Source organism: Rhamphochromis sp. 'chilingali' (genome assembly GCF_963969265.1).
Source record: "Rhamphochromis sp. 'chilingali' genome assembly, chromosome: 3".
Classification (NCBI taxonomy): domain Eukaryota; kingdom Metazoa; phylum Chordata; class Actinopteri; order Cichliformes; family Cichlidae; genus Rhamphochromis; species Rhamphochromis sp. 'chilingali'.
The window spans coordinates 45,900,461-45,925,566 of record NC_137931.1 but is presented as its reverse complement, the minus strand read 5'-3'; the positions used below and the strand labels follow the sequence as shown (position 1 = coordinate 45,925,566).

The following is a 25,106-nucleotide window of genomic DNA, read 5'->3' as shown; positions in this document are numbered from 1 at the left end:
CGTAGGCAAGAAGTGAAGCAGCACATGGCGGGAAGAAGTGAGGAGGAGAACAGACACAATTTTGCACCGGAGGTTTTCGGGAAGCTTTTATTTTGGTATTTCCGTTGATCCGTACAATAAATTTGCATATTAGCCTAAACATTTAGATTTAACATTTAACATTTAGATTTAATATTTAACATTTGGATTTAACATTTAACATTTAGATTTAATATTTAACATTTGCTTAGGCTGCTGCCCCCGCGACCCGGCCTCGGATAAAGCGGATGAAGATGGATGGATGGATTTAACATTTGATGAAAAGTTACAAATATTTTACTAAATGTTGTAAAAAATTACTCGAAAAAATATGTTTTTGTAAGGTTTTGAGCTAAATGTGGAAAAATGTTGCCGTTAATTTCAGCATGTTTCACTTTACAAACGGCGCCCCATAAATCTGAGCCAACTGCAACTTCCTGCCGCATTTACTTCTAGATTTGAAGGAAAAAAAATCACCAGATTGTGAAACAGCGTCTTTTTCCTACGAGAGTTACAGAGGAAGGCTAACGTTTTCGTTTTGTGTAAACTTGGTACCATCGAATGTTGGAAACAAAAAACTAAACTTGTTTTTGTTATTTTACACTTTATGCTACTTTCCAAGGCTGACCCCCCCCAAATATGACTGACCCCAATGCTAGCTTAGCTACAGCTAAGCTAGCATTGCCCAAAACCACGGACTGGATGAGAGCATGGATGGACCAGGAATACTTTACAGAGTAATATTCTACTTTCTACTTCTACTCCACCATATTTATTACTGTAAAGCTTTAGTTACTCGTTATTTTTCAGACACAGTACATTGTTAGATCCTTTTATCCTTACATAGCAATACGTAAACAGTTCATGCGAATCATAAGTCAAAATTTCGAGCCTTTGTTATTTATGTGTGGGTTTCTGCTTTTTAACACGTGTCTGTGTTGATATTGTGTCTATATTGTGTACATTTGGTACGTTCAGCTTCATTTTCTGGTCTGGAGGTTGACGTTTTGGTCCACCGGTTGACTTGTTAGCTTACTTTAGCTTGCAGACTGGACAAAGATAACAAACCTGCTGTGTTTACACTTTGGTTCAAAATGAATGAATAAATGAGAGACGTGTTAATAAATAAGCTTTAACTTAAGCTAGCAGTTTCCCTTTGTGATTTGGTTTTTTTGCTAGGCTAATCTAAAGTAGTCCCCTATTAAATTGTATTAGTTCATCTCTTTGTTTTGGCAAGTTGATAATAATCTCTCTCCCTGGATAGTTAACAATGAAATCTGCTGTTTTGTGGCCAACAAGCTTGTCTTGCCTGCTTCAAGCCTCAAAGCCACCAGTAATACCAGCAGCCGCACTCCCACTGGGAGATCCCGAATCACTAAAAGGAGAAGGAGCAAAGAAACAAGAAATTAAGCCTCCCAGCAGCAGCACTACCTGAGCTCCTTACATCAAAGGCTGAAACCAGCCGGGAAGGAAAAACCTCCCTGCTCAGCGCTGCCAGGTTCAGTGCTTTAACCCACATGTTGACGCTGGCAGCAGCGAGACGGAGGGCGATAGGTGGCTGCAGGGAAGGACGTGTGGCTGCAATTCATATGTGCATATGCACGGAAACAGACCAAAAGCAGAAAGGTTATGTCTGTCTGGGTGATCTTGTGGAACTCTTACTGTAGGTGAAAGTGTCCTTCTAGATGTTTTCTGTACTAAACCCACAACACAGCTTTGTGTGTGTGTGTGTGTGTGTGTGTGTGTGTGTGTGTGTGTGTGTGTGTGTGTGTGCGTGCGCTCAGAGAGGAACCCTCATTAGGCTGTTAAGACTGAGGAAGAGCCACAGACACAACACAACCACACAGTCAGACGGGTGCTGCCGAGGGAAACAGTAACGGCAAAATGAAAGCACACAAACTTCCACGACACCTGTGTAGACGAGAGATTATGAGATTGTAATCAGCGCGCCTCACATCAGAAGACACGGTGTGGAAAAGAAAAGTTGTTCTACAAAAATGCACGTTTACCAAATTCAGGCTTTTTGACAGATTTGTTTCGTGCAACTTGTTTTTCTGCCACAGAACGATGAAAACTACTGTCATGGTTTTAACACCAGCCTTTATCAACACTCACACAGGCTTCCCATGTCTGATCTAAGAAATACATAAAACTAAATTAACGCTAATAGCTGGGAAATGAAACCATAAAAACAAACAATCACTAAAAAACACATTGAAGGGCTTTATTGACTGGTGGAGGTTCCGCTATAAAATGTATAAATTCTGCAGCTCCGAGGCCTGGAGCTGAGTGTGTGTGTTCAAGGCAGTGAGTCAGTTTATAAGCTTAATAAGTGCAGCTTTCTGCGCTCCCATTAGCTCATTAACGTTACAGCACATTCAAAGCATTGGCAGAAAGGAGGAGGAGGGTGGTGGTGGTGCTGGTGGGAGGGGGGAGAAAAATCCCTCTTAACCTCTTTTGCTCCCTCAAAGGAAGTGCATGGAAAAAAGAAAAGAGAGAATGAAATAAAAAGCTCCTTCATCTCTGTAGGCAACCCAAATCCTCGCCGAGGCTGCGGCCAAAAGCCAAATTAAAAAGACCGGAGTGTTGGGATGTTTGACAGGCGCAGCCCTGAGCTGAGCGGCCGGAGGTTGTCCCGCCATTTGTCCCCGTGCTCTCCGGCTTTTAGGGGCTTCACACCAATTAAAAGAAAAACGAGCGCACACACGTTTTTCGTGTCTCCGTGAGGACTTTCGCTGACGCATTCCCAGCTAATTCCAACCTTAACCCAGAACCGAGTCACAGATATCAATCAGCCCTTTGAAGGGTGTGAAGCTTTTGTTTGAGCTCAAGCAGCTTTCGTTTTAATTTCGGCGGCTCAGGAGTTATTGTTGGCGTCAAGGTTTATAAAGCGCTTGTAAAATATGTAATGGCCAAAATAAAAGCCACAATTCATCGGCCGTGCAACACGACAACCATACTGCAACACAAAGTAAACCTCAGATACAGATTTTGATAAGAAAACATCGTCATAGACCCACCAGCAGAGTCCAAAATCAACTGGACAGTAACACCGTCGCTGCCAGAGCGCAGCGTGATCTGTGAATCACCCTGGAAGAAATATCCAGTGAGCAGCAGCTCTGGCTGAGAATCCACACATCACAACCAGGCTGCAGGAGAGCATCTCTCATCACACGGCAAACCTTTAAGCAGATGTGCCACAGCAGCAGAAGACCACACTGGGTCCTGTCAGCTAGGAACAGGAATCTGAGCTACAGATCACAAAAACGCTTCCTGATCTGATGAGTCCTGGTTTCCGTAGCAACATTTGGATGGTGGGGTCAGAATCTGATTAGAAAGATTGGATCCATCCTGCCTGTTTTATTGGTTCATGTTGCTGGTGATGATGTAATAATTGGGGGGGGTTAAGCATCATTTACACACTACCTGACTACTGTTGGTAACCGTGTCTGTCCCTTTATGAACTCACCGGATGTCATTCCAACAGATTAGTAGAGAACAGGAGATTTGCATCTGTGTGATGCTGTTGAGTCAACTGGTCCAAAATCTCTGAGAAATGTTTCCAGCACCTTGTTGAACCTTTGATTCAAAGCATTTCCAGGGGCACAAAGGGTCCAACACGTTACCAGCGACTAACAAAATAAAATAACGAGTAATCAAATGACTGGAGAGTTTATATCAGAAAGTAACTGCAGGGTTAGAAGCTGTGCTCACTGTCGTTTGCTTTTCTCCTTCTGCTGGAAGCTGACTGGAAACAGTCATTTGAAATGAAGTCTGAAATGCGTGACCCATTAACACCCATGAAGAAAGTAGCTTTTGCTGGTAGCGCGTGGCCATTAAATCACTCAGTGCTTCTGCAGCCGTCGATGCTTATCTGCACTTGTAAATGAACTTTGTAGAGTTTGAAAGGGAAGTATATAAATTAGGGTGAAAAGTGAAGCAGTTGTGTTTTGTAGCTTTTTTTTAAAGGATTGCTGGTTAAGCCCCTGTAATGAGCACCCTATTAGGAAATGGCACTGAATTAAGCTAAATTTACTAAACATGTGTGAGTGCAGGCAGTCCAACACTATTTTCAGCTCATCCCTGTGGGAAAAGACTCCAGGAAGGAACCCATTCAGCTTTCCTGGGTCAGAGGTTAAAAGCGCCCTCAACAGGCGTCACAGGAGATACATTTTCTGACTTTAGGAACTTCACACGTCTCGGTCCCTGCTGAACTTTGGTTTTCTACGTAGCCTCCGGTCTCGTTCGGCCGTCGGGGTAAAACCATAATGAACATGGGAAACCGCACCAAGGATGAAGTCATGCGCTGCCGTTTCGGTTCAAAAGCGGCACCGCGCGCTCGCAGGGCTGATCACACGGCCAAGAGCATTAGCGAAGGCCTGAGAATGGAGGCGCAAACAGCTGTGATTAAACTGAGGGATGACGATCCTCTGCTGAGACACAGCCTCATTTGGTCTCCCGGTGGCCTGCATACCTTGGCTTCCAGCAGGCGAAATGCCCCCCAGGGATCCTAAAATACACAGCAGGCCAGGTCTCAGCAGCAGGCTGGGAGGGGAAGAGAGGAAGGGCTAGGGGCAGAGCTGCAGCCTCACAGACCTCAAACAAGAGTCAGGCTGACAAGAGCAACTTTAACCTGTGAGAAACGTTCAGACTTGAAGCTGCTGTCAGGCTAAATTAAGGAGGAACAAAAGCTGACAACGCACAGACTCACACACGATCGCCGTGTGCTTTCCCCTCCGCAGCCAGCGGCTCTTATTTAGCTTTACTTCATCCTTGGGGCACTCCTAAATGAGTAGCAGGTTTAATTTGGGAATCACCGCTCGCTCGGGCCACCGGGGTCACAGAGGTCATTGTGTGCGTTGATACTCAAAGCTCGTGACGGACGCACACTGGCCGTGTGATGCCACTGCATTAGTTAGTTCCACACTGACGAGAGGACGCCTTCAGGCATCTATCAGGAAAACGCACTCTGGACTCACAATGACAACGACGGAGGGAAATTAAATTATTTTATTTCTCTCTTGAATCAGATGACATTTTAGTGATACTACGCACAACACGTGAGCCGTCAAACAGGACGTGAACAAACAGGATCACCTGACGCAGGAAACCGACTATAACAGGGCTGACGACACTGGCTCTGACCCTTAACGACGTTTAAACATTTAAGTGATAAACACCAGTGCGAGTTTACCGAGCTGCTTTCAGTGAACAGCTGGTGATGCTTTACTTTAAAGAACATCACCCTGTGGTTTGTGATTTTGGTCATCACTACGTTGTTGTTTTTTGGACTGGAAGCCACCACATGTGAGAGCAAACTTCACTGGAGGTGAATCACAGACACAGGCCTGCAGCTGCCTGTCACACATTCACCTCGGCCCGACTTTAAGCCTCAGCAAAGTTTAAACAAGTGAGGTAAGAAAGAAACAATAAAGTTGTCAAAAAGGTCAAGATGAAACTGGTTCTAGTAGCAGGCTGTTAATGTGCTTACTTCTTCTGTAATGCTGCATTTTAACATGCGAGTCTGTGGGTAAATGACTCAATCTGGGAGTGGGCCTCAAGTGGCCACTGGTGGAACTGCAGTTTTTGACTCTTCTTCATTTTTCAGCCCCTCAGGTCAGAACTGGATGTGTAGAAACATGACCAAGCATAAAAATGTACAGCATGTTTCTATCTGCTTACAGCCACATCACAGTATGATGTTTAAATCAAATATACTAAACTGGGGATTTAAGGTAAAGCATTAGCAAACGATGGCACATTTGTTACAAACTGAGTTACAGCTGACGGCGACGGTCCATGAACGCCTTTCAGTGTGCACGGGTACTAAACAGATGCTCCACCAAAGACGAGTGTGTGTGTTTGTAGTTTCACTTGGTGACAAAGTGCATACATGTGTTGATTGGCTCGCAGCCGTCCTGATGAGGGTTAAAATAGTTAAGGCTCAGGTCCTGCCGTCCGTGCATTAAGACTTTGCTGTTGCTCCCAGCAGATTCTGCTGTGTCAAAAAAGAGAATTCTGGTGCTTCGAGTCGTGATTTAAACTTTAATGTGGAGGAGAAAGATTTCAGTTTCAAAAGTGTAAAGTGACAGTCCGTGAAACTGATTTGTTTTGGTGCTGACAGCTACTGATCTGTATCGCTGTAGCTCTACGGAGGCCTGTGAAGACTCTGCTCTTGTAAACACGGGAGCGTGTCGGGACTAAGAGTTCAGAGGATGATCACGGTCATCATCTGAGTCTGGGGAAGATTCTGATGAAGAGGATCATGCTGATAAAGGTGAAGGAGACTAGGATGAGCATCAGCCACAGCAGCCAGTTCACAGACTTCTTCGTGTGCTGCTCCAACCGCTCGGACTCCGTCTTCAGCTTCTCGAAGTTCAGGTCCGCCTGACGCATGGACTGGCTCAGAGTCTGGAGGCAGAGGGAGACGTCGCCGATATAAACATCAAAACCACAGACAAACAAGCCCGCTGACGGGAACACTCGGAGTCTTTATGCACAGTGTGGCTCCAAAGGCTGTTAGCTGGCCTATACTGCCCCCTTGTGGCCAGAATCAGTTAAACTCCTCCAAGTTTCTCAAAGAGAGGCAGAAATAGCTCTAGAGGTTGCACAACTTTTTTTCTTTCTAACAAATAAATAAATAAATCTTAAAATAAATGATTTCAAAGATTTAATAAATGTAAATACTGCCAGCACGAGAGGAGGGAAAAAAGGATCTTCAATAAAAATATCACAATTAGCACTTTGTCACCTTTTTATGATGCCCTGAATTCGTTAAGTGTGGGCTTCACTCATGGAAAACTATTTTTTATTTAAGCTGGTTCGAGTTTTCCCGATAAGCAGTTAAAACAAGTTTTGTTATGGACCAAGTTTTTTCCAAGTTTCCATCATAAGACTCAGATTTGGGCCGGTTGGCGGCCACATCAGGTCCTTCAGCACAAATCTTCTTATTAACGTAACTAAAGGTTTGGAAAGGGCAGCTTTTAGCTTTGATCCCCAGCTGCTGAGAGACTCTGCAGGAGGACCTGGGAGCAGCTGGAAGCCCGCCTCTTTCTTCTTCAGGCTCTGGGCGTGCTCACATGAAACATCATGTGACTCCTCTGCACAAAACGATCCCTACGAGTGTTCCCTACTGCAATCAGGGAAGCTAGCGGATAATTATGATAAAAATCTATGTCAAACATTTAAAAAAAGCCCAAAGGCTGTTCTTCTTAATAGATTTATTCTGAGTGCGCTTTTAGTGCTGCTGCTTATTTGTAGCATTACAGCTTAAACGTTGCTCCCGTCCTGCAACCTGATGCAGCAGCTGCAATTCCAGCAGCGTAAAAGAGATTCGGCAGCAGATTAGAGACAGTTTTTGGCTTAACAGCCTACCTACACAAAATGTATATGGGTACAGCAGAGGGTCTATACTGCACTAAATGGCTGTTGTAAATAATAAGTCAGTGGAAATCTGGCCCTTCCAGCATCCTCTGCTCCCACAGAGATTTTCATCACAAGTGATCTCTGTGATTTAGTAAAAAGAAAGGTCCTTCTGACCATTAACCTCCCCTCATAGCACACCCCTCTGCTTGGGCTTTGTATACTCTGACTTCACTTTATTTGGATTTAATTTCTCACTTTCAGCTTGTATTTATATTGGGCAGGATGCATGATCACCCTGAAACAACTTGAGGAAAGTGGCCAAACCTCAGCTAATCATTCCTATATCTTTTACCGACCCAACCATCATAAAAGTTTGTTCCCAGAGTCAGAAGTGAATCAGGAAGAAAGGCTTTGAATGTGTCGCCCCCGTGTCCTACAGAAATCGACAGAAGCAGCTCAAAGTGTCAGAACTGGTCACGATCGGCGAGTTTAATATATATTTAAATGAGAACTGTGCTGGTTGTGCTTCACCTCGACACAGCTAAAGTTCCAGAATCATCTGCACATTCAGGACGCTTCTCTTTAGCCCACTGTGTGTTTTCTGCTGTTAAGTGTGGGAGCTGACTTCCTGTTTAGCTTCAGCACCACACTGACTCACTGTTCTGACCATATGTTCCCACAGTCTTCCCATTTTGCTCCTGAGTTTAGACACAGCTGACTGGGAGCAAACAACATGTGTTGCATTTCCTTCTTGGAGGACTCGCACTGTTTCGGCTGAACGCGCTGCAGCTTGGGGGCGTGCTTTGGCTCGATTAGCCAGGTGCAAGAGCTCGTTGTGGTCTGAAAAGCGTCTATTTGAACTGCTAACTATTTTGTGCGTTTAGATTTGTGCATGCATTCGGTTTAGAGATGCAAATTAAAAGGTGAATTTTTTCAACTTCTTCATCTGGAAACAAATCTGCCATTAAACTTTTTTTTTCCACAAACACAGACTCAAAAACAGTTTTGCATCAAATCTGTGAGTTATTTATTTATTCCATATATCTGTCTGCTTACCTGGTTGTCTTGTTTGATGATGTTCTGCGCAGCCAAAGTGTTGTTCTTCAGATTTCTGGCCAGGTTCAGCATGTCTTCAGCCAGCTTCTCCTGCAGGTTGTGGTGATGCTGCAGGACGGCGTCCAGCTCTGCGGCAGACTGACGCTCGTCCAGAGGAAAACATCTGCGCAGAGGTGACACAGGTTGAAGCTTTTACACCCAAAAACAAGTCCAACACACGAGATCATTTAGAAAAGCTCGACTTTACCTTCGGTTCCTCAAGTCTCCGTCTAACGTGAGAAGAGAAAAGAAAAATAAAATCACCTCGTCTTAAAAACAAACAAATACAATCCTATCGAAATATAATTCGTCATATTTCCATCTGATGTTATTAAATCCAAGAGGCCGAGTACTTCGTACCTTTTCCCGACGACCCCTGCAGTGACAGAAAAGAACATTTATGAGTTCAAGACAAAATGTGGGAAACGTTTTATTTAGATGTTTCTACCACACTGTGGTAGTTTAGGAGGCGCGCTGCAGTTCGTACAAAGAGGTCACGTCTGCAGTACGGTCAGAGCGTCCTACCGTGCCGAGCAGCTCGTCCCTCATCTCTCCCGTGCACCGCGCCTTCGTCTGCGTGTGGACTTTTTTAGTGACAGACATCCTCTCGTTGGCCATCGTGGCCGTCCGACCGGGGGCGAGGAACTGATTAGCTAAAGCTTTTTCTGTTGGTGAAGACTGAAGCAGAGCGGGAGGGACAGGAAGTCAGAAAACTCAAAGCTTCACTTCAAAATAAAGAAAACACAGTTGTGTCGTGTTAAAAACAGGAAAAACTGACCAGCTTCTCTGCTTCTAGAGTTCCTTTCAGAAAGTTGACTTTTCTCGTGTATTCAGCCAGGACCTCTGGTGTTGGTTTGCTGCAAGGACACACAACCGCTTACTGACAAAGCTTTGTGTTATTAAGCTGCAACGAGCAGATCAAACATCTGCGCTCATAACACGTAAGCCTGATGTGACCTGTTAGAAGATATACTCTTTTCCCTAAACACCAAACATGTTTAAAATAGGTTCTTAGTAATATATGTACATTTCAGGCAAAAAAAGAAAACACTGAGACAGAAAAGTGGAGGCTGGTGTTACCTCGGGCTTTTCCTCAGAGCCACCAGCATCTCTTCCAGGGCGCCCACATACTGGAGGAGACCAAACAGAAACAGTGATGCTGCTCACATGCTCTCGTTCATCTCATCAATCACATCTTTATTTCAAAGTAACAAATGTTAAATAAACATCCGTATATCATAGACTACACTGGGCCAAATAACAGAGTTTAACTGACGAGGTTCTTGTAAAAGTAGGCTGAGTTTCTTACAGAGGGTGGGTCACAAAGCCACACAGAAGCCACTGAGACCAGCTTAGGATGACTGATGACAGCACACACTCACTGCTGCAGGTGGACACTAGTGTAGTCTTCATCGACACACACACACACACACAGATAATGCGGAAAAACAGCTGTGACGCTGCAGAGACGGTTCCTGAGAAAAGCAAATGACTCTGTGCAGTAAACAGCATCAAGTGGAGGCTCCTTAAATTTATCTTTAATAGTTCCTGTTTGTAGCAAAGCATCGTTGAGGTTACACTAACACACACACTGAACACACCTTCAGTTTGCAGCTGTTAGAAAATAAGTCACGGCAAAATGCACCGTATCTCAAACTCCCACCAACGCCCAGTGGTTGCTGATCTCCACCAACCAGTCAAGCTGCAGTTTCCAGCCACGCTGGCACGGATGAGTCAAATTGTTGATTTGGTGACGTCTGCTGTCACAGTGAGTCGGCTCACTGAGAGAAACAAAACAGACTCTCACCACATCAGACCAAGTGTGCATGTGGTCTAATGACAAATGTAATAAGGAGGAAGCAGTGCAAGATGAACGTGTTTGACAGCTGTCAGAGTCGCACTGACTGTTCTCACTTTAGTTACTCTAACCTTTCATTTACTCTAAAAGTAAAAACCATGCAGCTGATTGGTTCATCCTGCTGGTTCAGATTAAAGGGTCTTCACTGCTCAGCTGTAGGGAGCCACTCGGTACAGCGTGACACGAGGTCACTGAGAAGAGGCGTCTTGATTTATTCAGTCCCAAGTGGCCTGGCGACGCCTGTTGTTACTCGTTTGCGTTAAAGCTACAGGTCACACGTTTAACTCAGCGACTGTTCCTTTAAAGCTGCTTATTGTTCATTCTTGGGTGTAAAAAATATTAAACCTCATAAACTAAATTAAAGCTTTCAGTGGAATTTAAACAGGCAAATGCTCTGAATTTAACCAAACACGTGTGTGTCAAAGATAAAAGCTGCACTTTGTTGTAAGACCACTTTGCGCCACAAGAGGGTGCAGTGCAGTGTGTCACCGTAACCTGTGTATTTTAAATCAGCGGTCCCCAACCCCCGGGCCTCGGACCGGTACCGGTCCGTGAGTTGTTTGGTACCGGGCCGCGAGAGTTGAGGCTCAGGTGTGAAATGTGTGGTTTTCAGGGTTTTTATCATTAACTTGGTAACACGTGTGTTATGAATAAATCTTCTTTTTTTCGGTACCGGTACTGGTTTTATTTTGTTGTATTTATCCGCGACACCTTAAAGGCCGGTCCGTGAAAATATTGTCGGGCATAAACCGGTCCATGGCGCAGAAAAGGTTGGAGACCGCTGTTTTATATGACAGCCTGGCAAAAGACGAGATCTCACGAGGCTCTTTATTAAAAAGAAAACTGTTAGCAGTGCTGCCCCCTGGTGGTCAAAGTTTTAGTAACAAAAGTTAGCCGTAATTTCCCATCACCGAACAACCACAATCGTCCATGAAAACGGTGGTACAAATCTCTACGTTACAGAAGTGTCACATCACGACATCGATCATATAGCAACTCTATGCATTTGTGTTTCCTAGCACATAAGCCGCACAGAGAGCCGCGTAATTAATTGAAAATAAATCAAAACTGATGTTCTGAACTCTCAACAGATGTGATCTGGTCCATGTCATCTTTGTTTTAAATTTAAATTCTGTTAACATTTCACCCAATGAGAGTTCACACAGTAACGTGTCTCCATGACATGAAGCATGATGTAAAAAGACCTCAACACAGTTTCAGCGTCCAAACGTAATACCACCAATCTGTTTCAACAGCTGGAGCACAATCACAATATCGCAGCTTTACAGCCGAGCGCATTTACAGGTCAAACCCTGCCAGCAAACTGTCGGGGCAAGAACAAGTACATAAAGGAAACTCCTTCGTTAATGTTAATCGAGGTAAAATGTTCAATTGTTTTGATTTGAGGCCCCGCCCAAGCATATCTGAGTACGAGAGCAGTGTGAGGACTTAATGAGGGAGCTACTCAACAACCTCACTGCTCTGCAAAACATGAAAGAGCTGTTCCTGATGAAAATGGCAACAACAAACATGTTTCACCACTAGAGGCACAAATACTCCGAAGGAGGAGACGCCAGGAGCTGGTGTCTCGGGTTGGAATCCAGTGTGGGGCCTTTCTGTGTGGAGTTTACACAGCACAAAGACATGCATCTGTGGTTAACTGGTGATTCTAAATCGGGCCAGTCCCCTCACCCATCGGCTCTAAGATCTCCACTGCCTACTGGTTAAGACTCAGAGATCAGATTAGTTAGACAGGGAGTCGATCCAGACTTCCTGTACTGGGGGTGCTGGTTCCACAGATCAACAGTGTGGGTGTGAGTGGTTATCTGTCTCTCCATGTAAGCCCTGTGACACACCTCACCTGGCCAGGATGTACCCTCCCCCTCATCCTTTGACAGTTAAGGTTAGCCCCCCCCCTGAGGAATATTGATGGATTGTGCAGATACTTAAGAATTACAAGTTTAAGTTACTTTAGTTTAACAAAAACTAAAACTACACTTCCAGAGAAAACTCGACCCAGAGTATCTCACTGCAACTCTGCGGCTTTCAAAGGAGTGAGGAGGAAAGGAGGTCATTTATGTGAAAAGGGAAAGTCCATCTCTGAACCGAGGAGGGGGCCTAAGAGCACGTCTTTCACTTTCTTACAATGCTGTGATTGCAGCCATTCCCCTGTGACCTCTGAATGGTTCTCATGCCCACCATCAATGAGTATGACAACAGTATATTGAAGATCATGAAACTTGGCTGGTGCTAGTTTTGGCTGATATGCAAATGTTTAAAAGGCTGGGAAACTGCAGTGAGCTGAGAATGAGGAAGTCACAGGTGAGTGATGAAATGTTTCTCCCACTGAAAACAAACAGATGAACAGAAACAGCTTTCTGGGACTAGCTAGAGCACCTGTGTGCTTACATTTGACTTTTGCTGTGTCACTGCTGCTTAGTCACACTTTAAGGTCACCAGCTCACTGGAAAGGAAGAAAGGATGGCTGGATGGATGTCCTTCACCCAACATGATGCGCACTATTTTCCATAGCATAATAAATATTGTCGCAAATATTTCTCTGAAATATCGCGATGTAATTTAAAGGCTGCATCACACCCCGCTGGTGCGCATAAGCTGAGTCTGCAGCTCCTGACTAGGTTAACTGTCTATGAGGCAGCAGGGGTTGGACGGCTGGAGGAAAACTCGGGTTGCAGCTGATTCTCAGCCGATCGTTCTTATTAAAAAAAGAAGAAGCTATAAATAAATACAGTTACTGTTAAAGATATGAACACATGGAGGATCTTCTGTGAGGAACATGGGTGAAAGGAAAGCTTCGGAAACGAGATTAAACACTAAAATACAGCAAATCTGCTGCAGCAGACTCGCCGTGTGTCGCTACAGTGACATCTCGGCTGTGATTGAACCTGTGCCTGAGGGGCGAACAGCTTAAATGTGCCTCCCGACAAAAACAGAAAGCGGTTTGCGCGACGACGTGGCTAACAGCGGCTCACAACAACAGTCAGGCTAACGTCATCACGACACGGTCGTTACAGCCGCTCCGAGCCGTGCCGGGTTACCTTTTCAAGCCTCCACTCCGTCTCTCCCCGTTTCTCCGACGCCAAAGACTCACAGCGAGACAATAACCTGATGAAATTGATTTCTAGTCTGGAAGCCATGTTTGGTTTGAAGCCGACACAGCGGCGCAGCAGTTTGACGTCAAGCCGAGCGGCGCAGACGTTATGGGCGGAGCGTCGCCCCGCCTCTTTTTTTTTACGTTGTCAATGAAAATTTTACTTTAAAAAGCTAGACTTATAATAATAATAATAATAATGATAATAATAATGATAATAATAATACATTAATTATTATATTAATTATATTAATAATAATAATCTCGCCAGATCCCAAAGTTTTATCTTAATCTATTTCTCTCTATTCGAGAGAAATAAAATAATAAAATAAATATAAAACACATCATTCTGGCACGAAACCCACAACATGTCTGTATGTAGTACTTTTTTATTTATGTATGTTTTGCATGTGTTTATATACAGTTCTTAAAAAAAATACTGCCATAAAAACACTAAAAGAAAAAGTTAAAAATATTGTTTGTAAATTTTATTTATTGGGCAAATAAAACACTAAATTCACTTTTTTATACCCCAATTTGAGGCGCCATACTGGACTTCTCTGAGAGTCAAGCACAACGATTTTTTATTTTACGCAATGCCAGTAAATAATAATAATAATAATAATAATAATAATAATAATAATAATAATAATGTGCTTTCCTATTTTTTCTGCTTTTTTGTAAAAGATTACATAAATAAAATTAAAAATATGAGTTTTGACTGACAAGCTTGGACAAACTGGCGTCTCAGTCGTTACAGAAACATAGAAAATGAGTTTGATATTTTCAGTACTGTTAATTTAGGGTAATTGTGGCATAAACATTACACTGGGTGGTGGCCTGATAGTTTATCAAGTATCCATGTATGCCTATATTGACTGTATTGATTATGTTTTGTTTTATAATACATGGGTTATTTTGCTGTACGGTATCTATGACACTCAAACTGCTTTACATGTAAACAGATGGAATGAAAGATTAGCACTGGATATAAAGTCATGTTGTGCTTATCACTACACTACAGTGCGTAAAGTATAATAGCCCATTTAGTGCACGGTCTGCATCACTTTATTTAGTGGCGCAGCAAAGATGAGTCAGGGCACTCAGTGTTTAGACCTTTTCTTATGGTCTACATCATCTACAGCTCCTAGAATCATAACTATTTTTGCAACGTGGAGCACCGATTGGAGACAGTTGACTGAATCTTCTCACCAAAGTTTTAATCTGTAGCCGGAAACTTCTGCACCACCAACGGGCTGAAGTTGGAGCTGCGTTTTCCAGATATGAGGCATCTGTGGATCAAGTCCAAGAAGGAGGTCATCCGGCAGGTCACATGACACAGCCTGTTCAAATCTTCAGAGCAACAATTTTAGTCTTCATGTCAAAAAAATAGTCCCAGTCTGTTCAGGACTTTGTTTAATGATTTGTTAACCTAGTTCAAAGACCCCACATACCTATCACTGCAGCGCCCTTCCACCTGAGCATGCCCAGCTGTGTGGGTGGTGCAGAGAGGAGAACAATCATCTATCAGACTCACGTATCCCAACCCGCATGGAGGTACGTGACACAACATAAACTTTAATTTGCTTAACAGTGGATGGTGTGCGAGGCTGGTAAATCACCCATGACCAGGAAGGAAAATGCTGACCACAGCTCAGGGCGTAAAAACGGCAAAAATAAATGTAACCACTTCAAGGGGCGCTTGCGTGACACTGTTAAAACTCATGTTGGTGTAATTTCCTGTGCGCGGCTCTGGTGCAGCTTTATGAAGTCTGAAGAAATGACTTGTATGACATCACTTGAAAAACAGATCTTGCATTGTGGCAGCTGATCCTGAACTGTGGAGCCTTTGTGTGCTCAAGGTGCATTAATTCCACTCCACACAAAATCAAAAGCAGCGAGGTCTGTGCAGACGGCTGCAGTTTACTGTGACAAAGAAGCGGCTCATTTAAGAAGACCTGACCCGAGTTGTAATGACTGTTTAAGGCAGGAATGGCTCCGTGAGACTGTAAAATTATACCCACCTCTGGGAGTTTTAGCCATCTTAAAGCAAAATGTTAAACATACACACTCCGGCCACTTTATTAGGTACACCTGTTCACATAGTGGTTAATGCAAATATCAAATCAGCCGAGTCAGTGCTTTTAAACACGCAGATATAATCAAGACGACCTACTGAAGCTCAAAATGAGCATCAAAATGAGCAAGAAAGGGGATTTAAGTGATACTGAACAGGGCTGGTTGTTGGTGTGAGGATTTCAAAGACTGCTGATCTGCTGGGATTGTCCCACACAACCATCTCTGGGGATTACAGATAAAGATCCAAATAAGAGCAAATATCCAGCAAGCGGCAGTTTGATGCTAAAGATCAGAGGCTGGCCCGACGGCTTGGAGCTTATAGGAGTGCAGAAGATCATCTCTGAACATGTTAAACCCTGAAGCAGATGAGCTACACCAGCAGGAGACCACACCAGGTGGTCTGTACCCAGTACTAGCAACATGTACCTAATGTAATGCCATGATGTGCAGTATTTCTAGTTTCATGTTACTACATATTGTCTGTGCTGAAGGTCCAAGTCAACCTATGAACCTAATTTGGAGCAGACTAACTCCTGGAGAGTTTATAAACGTCCTACAGTTTTATTTTAATAACTCTTGTTTATCACCAGCTTCTGTTTCCAGCGTAAAAGAAAATCGTTCTAATTGTGCGTGATGGAAACACAGAGCAGCGCACGTTACAAGCATCATGTACTGTATTTTCATGTTAATACTAAGAAACATTACAGCTCATTCAGTCAAAGTCACCATGCACTCTGTTACACATCAGAACATCTTCCTCATAATCCAGACGAACTAACATCATCATACATCATCATCATCAGCAGTCAGAGAGGAACATTAGTATTACATCTCATACAAAGTTGGCCGGAGCTGTGCTTCAGCAGACTTTTCTAATAATGGGACCGAGTGATTTTAGAGGAGGGGAAGTTCAAGGACACGCGGTGGCACCGCTCTTGGATCGTGGCTGGGTTTGTGTGGGTTTCCGTGGAGAAAGTGGCGTGTGCTGCTCCCGTTCCCTTTGCTGCGTGAATGCAATGACTTCCTATTTGGTGTGTTGTGCGGCGGGTAAAACATGAAGGCGAACAGAGAATGCTGTGTGTGTGCAACAGTCACAATGTGCAGGTTTAGGTCCTTGTTTTCCACGACAAACACATCCCTCCCTCTGCGAGCACCGTTCCATCATCGTGACATGAGAATGAGCTTTTTAACAAGTCAATGTACAACATCAAGGCACTAGCTAACGTTTCAGCGAGCGGGTTTCACTCACTGGGAGAACTAAGAAATGAAAAGTGCGACTGAAACCTGCAATATTTTCTTGAATTAGCACAAATTAATAAAAAAATCATTATGAGGCTACGGGAGGAAACTGCCTCTGGTCCCACTGAAGTAATCAACAGTGAGGACAACATATTAAAAAGATTGAAAAGGTGCTTGGCAACATGTGGTCCAGTCCTTTTGACTAACGACACGTTAGTTCCCTCAGACAGCAGCAGCTGCAGTTTGTGCGAGCTGGGTTCATGCATGTGGAGCCGCAGCAGCTGCGCCTGCGTCGCGTCTCTCCTTTCCTTTACACACATCAAGTTCCAGCCTGTCCGAGCGCTCTGCTGCGTCGAATCCGAGAGCGGTTGAATTCCTTTTGTTTGTCTGCTTGCGGGTCGCCGTCCTTAATCCTCTTCACCGTTCCAGTCGTTTGTGCTCCTCCCCGCTCAGACTTCATCATCCATGTACGGGATGTCTGGGTCAGAAAACCGTCTGTGGACGTTTGAGACTTTCATGTCGCTGTGCTGGAGCTGAGGAGTGGGCGCAGCCGTGGAGACGGAAGAAGAGGAAGAGGCGGCTGAAGGAGGACAGGAAGAAAAACGCAGCAGCAAGTCGCACTCTGACCCGTCGAGGTAAAGGGACTGGGTGCTGTCTTTACGGCGGCCAGGCTGCTCTCGTCTCTTGGCCGAGAAGGCAGGCGCTCGGCTTCCGGGAGGGGCGTGAGACTGAGGTGGACTCGAGGTTGGCGCCTGGGAGCAGACTCCCTGCGGGAGTTTAACCGTGTTTGGGATGATGGGGTTGCGACGCTGAAGCGGATGCCTGAAGGAGGCGTTGGAGGATTCAGAAGTTGAAGAAGTGCAGCTAGCCAAAGAAGAGGTGGAGCTAGCAGGGGTGAGGGTCGACACAGAGATGCGTCCACTGGGGACTTTAGGCCTCTGGGTCAGATCTGAAGGTTTGGGAAGACAAAGCGCTTTGGATCTCCTCAGCTGATGAGCACCGCGTCCTGGAAGAGAAGAGGATAGAGGAAGGATGAGGAATATTTAACCAAGAGGCTCACAGCAGAGTGAAAGCCAAAAGGAAGATCATGCAACCATGTTAGGCAAGAAGAAAAATCAAAATGCACCCAGTGAGTTACAATTACAAGCATCTGATCTGATGTGGACGCCAAATGTTCAGCAAATCAACTTTGGGTGAAACGTGAGCATGTAGCCGTGCCACACATGCATTTACATGCACACAAACACACAAAAACACGGTTGCCGTTCCTCCGACCTGCTTTGCTACAGAGCAGACGTCACCGCCCACCTTCACCATCACTGGTCCAGACCTGTGCCACAAAAGACAGGAAGGGCCCCGCCCAGCAGGCCCCGCGGTCTGGTCAGAAACCCGCAGGAGACAGAAACAGGTAGGAAGTCCAGACTGTACCTTACTACTGACCTTCAGGCTCCGAGCTGTGAGCCGAGCGCTGCTGCTCGTCCAAGAGGCTCTCAGAGCTCAGCGAGGCTTCGGAGTCGAGATTCTCCTGGTCTGAACCAGGCTGCTCCATCTCTGGCAGGCGACAGGCAAGATCCTCTCTGAAGGTGAGATGAAGAGGAAATCACATGCATTAGGAACTGGACAATGAAGACAGCACACCTGAGGAACTGAAAAGTGCTGAGAGCGCAATCTTACTTCTCCTGTTTGATGGACTTGATACGTTCCATCAGGTTCTTCTCGGCCTCCGTGTCCGAATCCAGAGGCTCGTTCTCGGGGACCACGCTCAGATCAGTGCTGACCTTCTCGTGCATCTGCACAAGACAGAGGATCACACCTTCACCCAAACTGAAAACGTCCACAGTATAACAAACGCTAAAGAAACAGACACACATGACTTTAACCCAAACCTGAAACTGAACCAAAAGGTGTTAGTGAGGTCGATGGGGAGGTTTTCATGCACCTGCATATGAATTCTTACAGAAAGTATTCAAAGAGATCCAAGTGAATACACACTTTTACTCTTTTCACCAAAATGTGCTGCCGAGTGATTGCTCTGTAGACAACACCACCTTCAGAGCTCTGTGGCCTTCTTTCCTCTTAAGGTTGAACAAATCAGTCACAAAACAGCTGTTCTTAGGTAGTAACAGTCCTTCAAACCCAGAACCACGGTGTGCTCTCACATCACAAGCAGGGCACAAACCAGTTAACAGCAACATGCAGTCTATTCCCAGTTAGTATGGAAGAATAAACAGTATTAAGGAAAGAAAAACCCCCAAACACACACACGACAGCCAAAGTTTGACCCACATCTTACATGCCATGCACAGGCGCCTCGACATGGCAGACCACTACAAACTACAACTACAAGGTCGACTCTACCAAGAGAAATCGATGATACGTACCACCGCTCCTTTGTAAGGAGCTGGTAGCCTGAGCGGTAAACGCCAGTAGTGCTAAAGAGAGACAAGGAACATTGGACACGTTACGCACGGAAGCTAAAGATATCAGATTCTGACAGTGGGGTCGACTTTATTACGTGACCTTCATCCAGCTTCTTAGTGTCGACTTAATTTGTCTAAATGGACAAGGACGCGGACAGAGGCGAGCGGCGCTCTCTTCCTCACCGTGTTCTGCCTCTTGAGCTTCAGCTGGTTAACGGCTAGAGCCTCGGCGTACTCCAGCTGCTCGATTTCCTCCATCTTCTCGTTGTAGCGCCGGATCTGCTCGTTGATGAGCATCTCCACACATCTGCAAACAAAAGAGCGATCAGGACCCACACTCCTTCCAGCCTTTGGGAGGTTTTGGACCGATTAGACGGCTCACGGGAGGGGCTCATGTGATTGGTGGGGCTTCTTTCTACTATTTTAGCGGCTTAACATTACAATACAAAGCATCTTGAGGATTGGTTCTATATAAAATAAACTGACTTAACCGAACAAATTAAAATGTAAATATTTCCTCTTTCAGAGTCCAAGTGAACACAAAGACCCCACACCCACCCAATTCAACCCTCATATTACATTCATGAGATTTCTTGGCGGTCTTACGTGGTTGTCTTGGCAACGTCTTTCATGCTGAGCAGTGGGTCTGCGCTGTCCGGGCAGCGGAGGATGCACGGTGCAAACACTATGGCCAGTGAGTTGGGAGACATGCGGTTGTGAGCCTCTTCTTTGCACACCCTGCAGGAGAATCACACACTGCTGTAAATGATCACCTCGCCGTTTAACTGAATACACGCATAACAAATAAGACGGGACGCAATGAGCCATCTCAGCGCAGGAGAAGTGATCAGAATCAAACAAACGAGGATCCCTGCCTGACGAGGTGGAAGACGAGCCTCTCCAAGGTGTTGTAATTTGCAGTCGGGAGCTCGTCCAGCACTTTATAGATGGCATGAAGCTGCTCCTGCTTCTCTGGAAGGTCTGACGAGAGGAAAATGCAACAAAAATCAATTCTTCAAAAACAGACAAAAATGCAAAGACACGAGCGCACTAGTGAGAAACGTCCTCCTCACCGACTGCATGCAGGAAGTCGTTGTAATGTGTGAAGGTCATCAGTGGGTCTGGCAGCTCCCTCAGCCACTGCTTTACCAAGCCTGTCACTGTGTGGATGGGATAGTCTTCGAGGCAGGCCGAGTTGGGGTCTAAACACAAAGTCGTCGTCAGCTCAGCGATGTCGTTTTAGGAGTCAGAAAAAGCAGAAACCAAGTTGATGTCTGACCTGTGTCCAGTTTCTGGTGAAGCTCTTTCATCCGGTTGGCAGAGCCCGATTTGCGATAGATGCCCTCCGTGTAGAGGCCGTGCATCTCCACGTGCTCCAGCATCATTTCCAGCACCATCGGTACCGGATTCTTTTCATTGAGCAGGTGACACACACGCACCCCGAAGTGCTGCCCGGTAAACTCGTCATCATTCTGTGGAGTCACCAGACGGCAGCGGTCAGTCGGACCTCGCCATGATCCACCCACAACATCCGAATCACACATTCTTCACTACAAACTTCACTGCGCTGTTATATATAAAAACATGTTCCCAAATATTATTGAACACGTGGAAGCGTGCTTCCCAGGCAGCTGCTTCCTCCCGAAGGGCCGCTTTCATTAACTTTATTTAACGTTTTCAAACACTGCGTGTCTATGATCAAAGATAAATATGCAGCCGACGGCGACAGTGCAAAAATGCTTCTTAAAAAGACCAGCAGAAAAAAAATTACTTGATTAGAAAATTGTATTTTTTATTCAAAGCTAGTGGAACAGGGGCTGGATTAGAAAACTTTTTATGCACAGTGTTTATGACTAATCACTAACCCAGCCCTGTATTTTATTTAATGCACAACACAGACTGTATATAAAAGATGGATACCACTGCAAATCGAAGCCAATGTTCTTAAAACTGCATTCTCTCCAATGGCCAGTAGAGGGCAACGCTGATGGTAACAAACCTCAACTGGAGAGAAAAATGACTCGACTTTAGTTCAGTGAACGTCTCGTGATGAGTTCATGGTCCCAAACATGAGTTTCAAACTTCTTCATGATGATAGGAAATTATGGTTACATTTAAAAACAAAGTGAGGTTTGATTCTGGGCGTGGCTACTTTGTGGCTATGACATGAAAGGGAGTGACATTTCGTAGTCTTCCTGACCTCTCCGTGCAGGTTAGACTACACACCACCTTTGAACATACATTTACACACAATGTCAACTAGCACATCATTTTTATTATGTTTGTGTTTTTTAAATTGAGTTAACAGGAACAGCAGGTAATTTTAAGTAGATGAGAATCATTTAAAACACTGGATTAACTCGTTTACAGTATTCCACAAACTTTAAACACTTCGTCTTCCTCTCATCCACGACTTCAAATCACGGATTAACCAGATGTGAATGTTAGCAGACGGTGGGAGGAGGAGAACCACTGCACCGACATGCTGCAGGAGTGTGCAGGTCTAACCTTTGGTGGGCAAATGCAAACCAGCCATCCTTTACTTACAGTCTATGATGAAAACCCACCTTTTTGGCAGAGAAGGTGGAGCAGTCGATGTTTATCTTGGAGATGCACTTCTTGTGGCACACCATTTTACAATCTGTGAGAAAAGATTAAGAATTGAACTCAGTCGAAGCTGAACTTGAGTCTTTTACAGCATGCTGTGCTGAAAACGCTTCGTCGGGCTCACTCACTGCTGCACATGTAGGCCTTCTCCATGCCCCAGATGTAGGAAGTACACTGGTCACATGACTGCATAATGTTGACCTGATAGTTACTGAAAATGTGATCCAGCGGATTTTCCACCTGAAAAGACAACCAATCAATTAAAGACAAAATCATTACTGTGATAAAAGACGTCAAACGCTGCATCACTTACACTTTTGTCTTTCTTCCTCCTCTTCTTTCTCGCTTTGGCGGGCTGACGACAGACAGGCACAAATCACAGGTGTGAACACTGTTTTTCTTATTCGCAGTGACGAGGCTGAACAAGTCGAGTTGCTTTGTTTTTACCTTTGCAGGTTCAGCCTCCTCCTTCTTCATCTCTCCTCTGATGAAACCATCCAGCACCGACTGGAACAGGTTCACCACCAGTTGGACTTCTTCCTTCCTTTTGCTCCCTGCCAGGTGCATCACTTTGTTCTGGTAGCCTGACATTAGACCTTTGTAGCCGATGGTGGGTTTCTGTTAGGAGACGGGAGGGAAAACGAGGAAGAAGAGACGATGGTGAGGGTGAACGTTGATCGTGTGATGAAGCTGCTTTGATGGCAGCTCAGAGACTTACAGGAAGAGAATACATGGCTTTGATGTTCTCTCTGAACTGCATGGTGGCTGTCACAAAGATGTTTTCCGTCTCTGACAGCGTCTTGCTCCTGGAGCGGAAATCGTTCACCTGCAGAGGAATAAAACCCTTTTAGAAACGTGCGAATCTCATTTCCTTCATCGAGTCCGTCATCTTGTCGCCTTTCGCTCACCTGGTTGCCCAGAAACTCGTCGAGGTGCCGCAGCTCGTTGGCGTTGGTGATTTCTCGATCCAGCGAGGCGTTCCACTGTTCAGAGACTCGTGTGGCTCGGCTGATTTTAATGCTGGGATTTCTGCCTATAGCTTTGCCGCCGCGGTCACCGGATTGAGATCGGGGCGCGTGTCCGGATATCGGGGCTGAAAGAGAGAATGCGTCCCGAGTCGTTAAGGCCAGAAACTACAGCAGGTGAGCAAAGCAGCTTCAGCTACTCCTCTTGTGCGATTTACCTTCCCATGCGGTCGACTTCTCGTTGAGAGTCTGAGCGAAGGTCAGCTCCCCGTTGTCTGGAGTCTGGGCATCTTTGCCTTTTTTAAAGATTTTGCTGAAGAAACCGCTGGGCCTGCGATCCACAGAAGCAAAACACATAAGAACGACCACACATTAGTTCACGTCACAGACACGCCTGACATTCATTCGTTTCTTTTTATGCAACCAGAACATGTGTTTGCACTCCATCAGCAGCTGTGGTACCTGTCAGGTGTGGATGCGACTGAGTGGGCTGAATCCTGGTACCCGGCAGCCTCCTGCTGTCTCTTTCTCACGGAGCCTCCCTTTGAAACATCACCAGAGCTGTCAGTCGGGGAAAGCTGTTCAGCAGAGAATATCCAGTTACTTACACGACATCAGAGCGCAGATGTTTCCACAAACTGACAAACGTTTCTCTATAACGGTCACTTTACATTGAATCGACGGAAAATACCTCTTTGATGGAAGCGCCGGCATCAGAGCCGGGAGACAAGCTGTCGATCGACGAGAATGTTTCATTCCTGAAACGTAGACAGAAGAGGAAGATCGATTAAAGAAAAGCCGAACTGAACCAACTGTTGTAAAGTAGCTTCAGCCAGCAGAATGAGACGTACAGCTTTTTGGTCTGTTCTCTGCTTTGAGGTGGAGAAGGGCTGATGTTCTCAGAGAGCTCCCCGTTACTCCTCCTCCCCCTCCACTTTTCCGGCTTCTCCTTTATCGCCCCAGGCCGACGCTGCAGATTTACCGCGCCGACATTCTCGCTGAGGCCGTTTCTCTCCGACAAAGAGTCGGCGGGCGCCAGAGGTAATGAAGACGGACGGACAGGACCGGCGGAGGGAGGAGAACTTTTTGCCTCCTTCTTCGCTCCCTTGTCTTCCTTCACTTTCCAGTTCACAAAGGTGTACTGGTCCAGCTCCTTGCTGTCTGAGCGCTCTTTTAGCTTCGATGGCTCCTGGTTTTTGCTCTTCGGCGTGGTCGTGGGATCCTTGTTGGTGGATGAAGATGAGGCGACTCGCTCGGACTCTCTGCGGCTGTGTTCCAGCCCTCTTTGCCTCCTCTGCTCCCTCTTCTCCTGGCTCCTGGTTGACAGGCCCCTGTTAACAGTCGAAGATTGTGGTCTCTTTTGTTCAGCGTTTGGAGGTGTGGAGGTTGTGCTAGCTTCTTTATCCTCGCCCTCAGCTGGAGATGTGGGCGTAAGTGCACTGGAGATGAGCCTATCAGAGGGCAGATCAGCCTTTGACTCTTCTAGTGTTTGGCTCTCCAGATCCTCCTCCTCCTCATCCAGCTGGGGTCCAGCCTCAGCTTGGTTACTGCAAGCTTCCGAATGCATTGCCTCACGCTCCAGCTCTTTCTCTTTGCCACGTTCTTCCTCTGAATTTGAACTTCTATTAACATCTTCACCCTCCTCTTCCTCCTCTAAACCCTGTGCATTGAGGTTTTTATCCAGCATCTCCTCAGTGACCAGCTCTATATCCGAGTCCTCTCTCGTTTGAGGTTCCTCTGCAAGTCGTTGCTCCTTTGCTTTCCTGGCTGCCTCTTCTGCCCTTCTCCTTGCTGCTTCTTCCATTCTTCGCCTTTGCTCCTCTTCTGCTTTTCTTCTTGCCTCTTCCTCCTCTTCCCTTCGCATCCTCTCTTCTTCTGCAGCCCTCCTCCGAGCCTCTTCTTCCTCCTCCTCTTTCTTCCGTTTCTCCTCACGGATTGAAAGGCACCTGAAATGCACAGCAGATAATGCGACACCAGACTGTCAGCGTCACCTCTCACGCAGCAGATTACACAGGCAGCCCTGCCGAGTGTGTTTTCTACCTTCTGCGTGCAGAGTGTCCTCTGACCAGGGCCTGGATTTTGGTAGCGCCTCTTCTTTGCTTGGCGTACGCCGATCTCTGTCTGTGGCCTCTCCACACCGCCTGGATCAGAGTGGCCGCCTGCCGTCTTTGCTCCTCTCTGCGGTACCGACGCCATGAACGCTGAGAGAGAGGGCGACGGTGAAAACAATCAGCACCGTTCTTAAAATACCTCCCAGAGTTTGGAATCGGGTCTGTGTTTACCTGGATCGTGACGGCCGCCTGCCTCATTTCTAGAAACTCTTTCCTCTGCAGGTGAGCTCTGACCCA

The 25,106-nt window shown here is 45.7% G+C and overlaps 2 protein-coding genes across 3 annotated transcripts in view; both read right to left on the bottom strand.

Moving 5' to 3' along the window:
- Positions 1–5,014: 5,014 nt before the first annotated feature.
- use1 (unconventional SNARE in the ER 1 homolog) lies at positions 5,015–13,538 on the bottom strand. Its single transcript, XM_080877811.1, has 8 exons — positions 13,396–13,538; positions 9,559–9,608; positions 9,257–9,335; positions 9,004–9,156; positions 8,839–8,854; positions 8,687–8,708; positions 8,440–8,602; positions 5,015–6,429 (listed from the first exon to the last, which is right to left on the bottom strand). The coding sequence occupies exons 1-8, from the start codon at positions 13,492–13,494 to the stop codon at positions 6,247–6,249; spliced, it is 765 nt and encodes a 254-aa protein (XP_080733937.1). The 5' UTR covers positions 13,495–13,538; the 3' UTR covers positions 5,015–6,246.
- A 2,645-nt stretch (positions 13,539–16,183) lies between these two features.
- LOC308393544 (myosin IXB) overlaps positions 16,184–25,106 on the bottom strand; it is a 62,996-nt gene continuing 54,073 nt past the window's right edge. For both annotated transcript variants that reach the window (XM_080877392.1, XM_080877393.1), the window contains 21 exons: positions 25,041–25,106; positions 24,799–24,959; positions 23,610–24,704; positions 23,450–23,516; positions 23,221–23,336; positions 22,977–23,089; positions 22,702–22,886; positions 22,512–22,619; positions 22,241–22,411; positions 22,107–22,148; positions 21,922–22,033; positions 21,754–21,827; positions 20,466–20,658; positions 20,260–20,388; positions 20,062–20,167; positions 19,793–19,924; positions 19,370–19,493; positions 19,148–19,198; positions 18,441–18,556; positions 18,207–18,343; positions 16,184–17,772 (listed from right to left, as the gene is read on the bottom strand). The exon at positions 25,041–25,106 is cut by the window's right edge and continues 84 nt beyond it. In XM_080877392.1, the coding sequence (XP_080733518.1) occupies positions 17,216–17,772; positions 18,207–18,343; positions 18,441–18,556; positions 19,148–19,198; positions 19,370–19,493; positions 19,793–19,924; positions 20,062–20,167; positions 20,260–20,388; positions 20,466–20,658; positions 21,754–21,827; positions 21,922–22,033; positions 22,107–22,148; positions 22,241–22,411; positions 22,512–22,619; positions 22,702–22,886; positions 22,977–23,089; positions 23,221–23,336; positions 23,450–23,516; positions 23,610–24,704; positions 24,799–24,959; positions 25,041–25,106 (3,855 nt within the window). In that variant the 3' untranslated portion in view covers positions 16,184–17,215. The remainder of the gene's footprint in view (positions 17,773–18,206; positions 18,344–18,440; positions 18,557–19,147; positions 19,199–19,369; positions 19,494–19,792; positions 19,925–20,061; positions 20,168–20,259; positions 20,389–20,465; positions 20,659–21,753; positions 21,828–21,921; positions 22,034–22,106; positions 22,149–22,240; positions 22,412–22,511; positions 22,620–22,701; positions 22,887–22,976; positions 23,090–23,220; positions 23,337–23,449; positions 23,517–23,609; positions 24,705–24,798; positions 24,960–25,040) is intronic.